Raw genomic sequence first — 5,571 nt, 5'->3', positions numbered from 1 at the left:
GAGCGGTTGCTCCCTTGTCAAAGGACATGCAAGTGCCACCCAGAAGGAATGACACTCAATGGATCTGACAGAGCCTCTGGATGGGCCCCCTGGGCAGCCTCTCCGAAGATCAGGGGCTGCTGGGCAAAGAAGCAGGGACAAGCGTTTCAAGCAGAGAAATGCCACATGCAAGGCTGAGGGGCAGGTATCTGAGGGCCTGGCCGGCATTTGGGGACCATGCAGGTTGGGGAGAGAGGCAGGCTGAAAAGGGAGCAGGCATGAGGGTTTCAAATGTTTTGATGGATCCTGGACGCCGTGGGGAGAGCAACAACAAAATCATTTTGTGTTCTTAAGGGACTAAAGAGCATGAGCCAAAAGTCTGGATGAGGATGACGTCAGAACCAGGACAGGGCTTTTTGGGGTAGATAGACAGCAGTGGGTGAGATCAAAGAGACAAATCCAAGGTCTGAGTGAGCATGGCGAGAGAAGGAAGAGCTGAGAATGACCCCCAGGGTTGTAGTGGGGGACAAAGTTAGTAAGCAGGGGGAGAGAAGGTGACATCTCTGACGTCTAACACATAGGAAGAACAGGGTATTGGGGAAAATGATGGAGTCAGGTGCCAGAAGGATGTCTAGGGACTGATGTCTCAGAGGCAGCAGCTACCACTGAGCACATCTTTACGCCAGGCGCTGGGCTCTGTGTTCACCATCCTTGAACCTTCCAAGAAGCCCCTCTCCCTCCCGCCCTGTATCACACTGTCTTTTCTCTCCCACTCTCTCTCTCCACTGCTGCTTCTAGCATCATTTCTGTGACAGGGGAGGTCAGCAGCCTGCCAGAAGGAAGACCAGAATTTCATTCACATTTAGCGATCACTTTCTAAGTAACATCCTCCTTCTCCACTGAGGGTGCTTCCAAGTCACTGAGTAAACAGAAGCACTGGGCAGAGAACATTCACAAGCCCCCCCGGGCCGCCCATGCAGCCCTCCCTCCTCTGTCCTGGAAGAATGCCTGTGCTCTCCACAGAAACAATTTGTTACCTTGTACTCTGGATCTCAATATCACTTTTCTCTCTTTACTGGATAATTAACAAACACAGTTGTTACTACCGCTCCCATTGTTAAAAACAAAACACCTCATTCTCTGCAGGCTTTTCTAGTAGAGCTGTCTGCATTTGCCCTGTGTTCCCTCCCAATCTCCCTCCACCATCCACCCCATGCCGCCCGCCCCAAAGGCAGTCCCCACTCCTCAGGACACTGGGCACACTGGTTCTCTCCTCCTGCCTTTCTCATGGGGCTCTCAGGACCCTGCACTCTCACACCCTTGCCCACCGGCAGCTCCTTTCACTCTGTGGTGCTGCTTCCCCCACACTTCCAGCCTCAACTTCTCTAATGATGAGTCCACCAGCTCAATCTTTGGGCCCCTCCCCTCTGTCTGCACTTACGTCCATGGAGATCTCACCCAGCCTCAGGGCTTCAAATGCCTCCTCTACACTGATGCCACTGGACTCTCTAGCCTTGATGTCTCTTCTAAACCATAGACTCCTCCGTCTACCTGCTTTGGCCACACCTCCACCTGTTGCTAACAAACATTTAATGTAACCCGTCCAAAACCCAGCTCCTGACACCTCAACTTGCTCTCACAGTCTTCCCTATCTCAGCAGATAGCAAATCCATCTTTCCAAAAATCCTGGACTCAATCTCAATTCCTTTCTCTCTCGTCCCTTACCTGATCCTGATCCTGCTGCTCTACCTCTAAAACACACTCAGACTCTGACCACTTCTCACTACTTCTAGGGCCAGTGCTGTGGTCTGAGTCCGGAGTTCTGGTCATCTCTGGCCTGGATGATCACAACAGCCTCCTCATTGGTTTCCCCGCATCTCCAACCCTGACTAACATGCTCCAAATGTAAATTCCATGAGGGCAGGGGTTTTTGCATTTTCTTTGTATCCTCAGAGCCTAGAACTGCTCATGGCACAGAGATGACACTTAACAAATATTTACTAAGTGAAGGAATGAAGAAACCAATGTCAGGCCCTATGACTAAACCATAGCAATGCTGCAATCAAGGCAGCGAGGTATCTGCTCTTGTGAAACTTACATTCTAGCGAATAAAGACAGACCCTTAACAAGTGAGGCAATAACCAAAATCATTCCAAATATCGGTAAGTCCTATGAGGTTAATACCAGGGCTAGGTGAACACTTCCAGAATGGGGCTATTTCAGATAGGGTGGATTGGGAAGGACCCTTTGGGTAAGTCATTTAAGCTGAGGTCTGAATGATGAAAGAAGGCACCATGCAAGGCAGTCTGGAGGGAACAGCAACTGCAAAGGCTCTGAGGCAGAAAAAGAAGCCTGGTACAGCTGAAGCTCAGGGAACAGTGGGGAGAAGGGTATGAGATGCGACAGAAGGGGAAGCAGCTAGACCTTGCAGGCTTTAGTAAGCTGTAAAGTCAGATCCGTAGCCCATGCTCTCACCTGCCAGGGCACTGTTTCGTTGTTTTTTTAACCAAAGCCTGACCCTGGGTACCACTTACAACAGAATCACCTGGGGGTGCTCAAAAAACGCTGATTTCTGAACCCTACTCCCGATCTCTCCCCACTGGAATGTCAGTTCTGGAGAGGCAGGGCATGATTTGGCCACTCCTAAAGCCCCAGCATCCATAGTGCCTGCTTTGCATTAAGCGCTCAATAACTACTTGTTGAATGAACGAATGTCTCCTGAATCAGAAACTACAGATAGCTCCCAGAACCTCATTTTACCCGTGACTTCAGCACCTCCATTTCTACCCCAGAAAAGGGGACTGGCCTGCATGTAAAGCTCCAGGGGCTCCGGCCTTTCTTTCGGTGGTAACGTAAGCCCAAGCGTGCCCAGGTGGGGATGGAAGACGGGTCGGTCCCCCCGATCTTGCCGTGACTCAAGCGGCGGGGGGTGGGAGGACCCTCCAACCTCACCAAGGTTTCGGCGTCGCCTCCCGCCCTTAGGAACCAGACCTCCGAGCAGCTGCGCTTAGCGGGCTGGGGCCCGGGGGAATCTAGCTTCCCGACGGGCCACCCCCATGCCCGGAGCCTTCAGCGACTCCTACAGTACCCCGTGAGCGCCCCCGAATCGAAGATCACCCAGTCGGGCCCGGTTGCAACGCCCACCCGCGCGAACCTGCACTCGCCTTCCCTCGTTGAGACAGCCTCGTTCACCCAGGAGACAGGGACTTCCTGCTCTCGGCGGAAGCGGAACCCCTTCTCCTCCCCTCATGTCCCACCCACCCACGGCCGGGACCGCCCCGTGAACAGGCCCCGCCTCCTCTAGCGTCTTTGTGCGCATGCGTACTCTCATTTCGGGGGCCCGGCGGGAGTTGCGCAGTGCGCCTGCGCGAGGGCTCGATTGCGTCTGACTGTCACCGCGCAGGAGAGCACTACTTCTGGTCAGTTCCTAGGAGTGGCAGTTCCTGCGTTTCGGGGGCTGTGGGCCGAGCCATCCCAGCGCGGGAAAGGCAGCCTTGCCCTCGGTCGCTACATCTTCCTTGGGGATGTCTTATTTATCTTTCCGCATTCAAGCCCCAGACCCTTAAGCCCACCTAGGTCTCCCCAACGTGGGACATTCCAATATCCCGGTGCTAAGGGATACTGCAAATACTCGTATGGCTGAAGCAGGATGAGGAGAAGCTTGTAAGACGCTCTCCCAAACTTTTAACTAGAACCTGCGAATTTTATTACAATTCAGGTTCTGGTTCATTAGGTCGGGAAGGGGGCCTGGAAGTCCGCCTTTCCAACTAGCTTCACAGTGACTTAACATGCTGCTGGTCTGGGGACCACACTGAGATTATAATAGAGGTTGGATAGGCAGGCAGGGGCTGGGGCGGGGAGTGGGTGGGTGGGAAGCAGAGAGGGAACGAGGTTCCACAATTCCCACAATTTGGTGAAGAGGCGGGACATAAACATTAAGGATCAATTACCACACTATTCAGTGCGGCGGGGGAGGGGAGGGCGGGGAGGGAGAGGAAAGTGTGGCTCTCTGAGAGCATATGGTAGTGGAGAGGGTTGCCAAACTAGTCTGAGAGGTTAGGGAGGGCTGCTGCCCAAGTTGGAATCCAAAGCCTTAGTAGGAGTTACGTAGATAGAAGTAGCACCCCTAAAATTTATGATGGAGTAGAGGAGAGAGGAGAGTCAAGGATGAGTCCTGTGGAGCCCTGGGTTCTGCCTCATTCAGATGAGGAAGGCTCAGGGGAGATGATTTGGAGAAGTCAAGGACTGTGTTTTGGATAAGTTTGAGACAAGCAAGCAGAGGTATGGAATAGGCCATTGGAAATGGAGTCTGGAGCTCAGGAGAAAGATCCGGATTTGATTTTGAGAGTCATTCGTATATGGGGATTATTGGAGGCCTTGGGGTCAGAGGAGGCCACCTGGTTTCAGGGGTACGGGGCAAAATATAGCAAAAGAAGAAAGCTGAGAAGGAGACAGGGGTTTCCCAACTTTAGAAGTTAGGAGGAGAAGCCAGCAAGAGACTGGGCAGGCCAGTGAGGTAGGAAGAGAAAGAAGTGCGTTTCATCTCTGAGAAGCCTCCAGAAGAAGGTATTTCAAGACGTAAAGAGTGGTCAGCTGTGTCGTATGTGCCTGGGAGTTTGAGTAAGATGAGGAAAGAGAATTGACCATTGACACTGGCAAGGGTTTGGTCACTGGTGACCTAGATAAGAAAATAACTTGTAATGAGATGTTTGTCAAATAGACCTATCTCCAAGATTTCCACTAGGGGGCAGTATTTCCCTTGGAAGGATCACCTCAGTGCTGGTGCAAACCTGGACACACACAAGATGAGATTATACTATGGACGTTGCCTCGAACCTTGCTATTTCCACTTAAAACTGTATGTCAATATTCATACAGTGAATTAGTAGCTACACAATTCATGGTGTGACTGTGCCATGATATATGGGCAATCCTATATTTGCTGGTGATTGCCAGGTTCTCCCTCCCTCTCTCCCATCTCTTCCTCCCTCTTTTCCTCCATAGCTTTATTGAGATATAATTGACAGACAATAAACTGCATGTATTTAAACTATGAAATTTTGTATCTTGACATGCATACATCTGTGAAGCCATCACCACAATCAAGATAGTGAATGTTTCCATCACCCCAAGAAGTTTCCTCATGTCTCTTGGTAGTCAGTTCCTTCCCTGCCCCCCAGTCCCTGGCACCAACTGATCTGGTTTTAGTTCCTATAGCTTTGTATTTTTCAGGAAGTCACATAAACAGAATTATACAATATGTAGTTTTGAGTTTGGCTTCTTTTACTCAGCTTACTACCTTTGACTCATCCATGTTGTGTCTACCAGTAGTTCGTTCCTTTTTATCATGGAGTTGTATTCTGTTATGAGGGTATACCAACTTATTTAGCCTTTCAACTATCGTTGGACATTTGGGCTGTTTCTAGTTTTGAGGCAATGATAAATAGTGCTACTATGAACCATTTTCATTCAGATTTTTGGGGAGATGTTCATTTTCATCTTACACTCTTTTATTTTTACACTGAAATATGTGATCCCTCTGGAATTTATTCTTGTATATGGTTAGATGTAGGGTTTAGGCTCTGGCTTCTT

The 5,571-nt window shown here is 50.3% G+C and overlaps 1 protein-coding gene across 3 annotated transcripts in view; it reads right to left on the bottom strand.

The window, feature by feature from the left end:
* The window catches only part of ELOF1 (elongation factor 1 homolog), a 5,880-nt gene extending 2,661 nt beyond the window's left edge, over nt 1–3,219 (bottom strand). The window contains exon 1 of one of the 3 annotated variants that reach the window (XM_006905837.3): nt 3,134–3,219. Coding sequence is in view for 1 of the 3 variants with exons in the window: in XM_025040059.1 (XP_024895827.1) it covers nt 2,740–2,760 (21 nt within the window). In the remaining 2 variants the exon portion in view is untranslated. Of the gene's footprint in view, nt 1–2,739; nt 2,764–3,133 lie in introns of those variants that run through there. The other 2 variants (XM_006905838.3, XM_025040059.1) reach the window with 2 other exon arrangements.
* Between the last annotated feature and the right edge of the window lie 2,352 nt (nt 3,220–5,571).

This window comes from Pteropus alecto, unplaced genomic scaffold (assembly GCF_000325575.1).
Source record: "Pteropus alecto unplaced genomic scaffold, ASM32557v1 scaffold761, whole genome shotgun sequence".
Classification (NCBI taxonomy): Eukaryota; Metazoa; Chordata; class Mammalia; order Chiroptera; family Pteropodidae; genus Pteropus; species Pteropus alecto.
The sequence above is the reverse complement of the archived record's forward strand: the minus strand, read 5'-3'. Positions and strand labels throughout refer to the sequence as shown.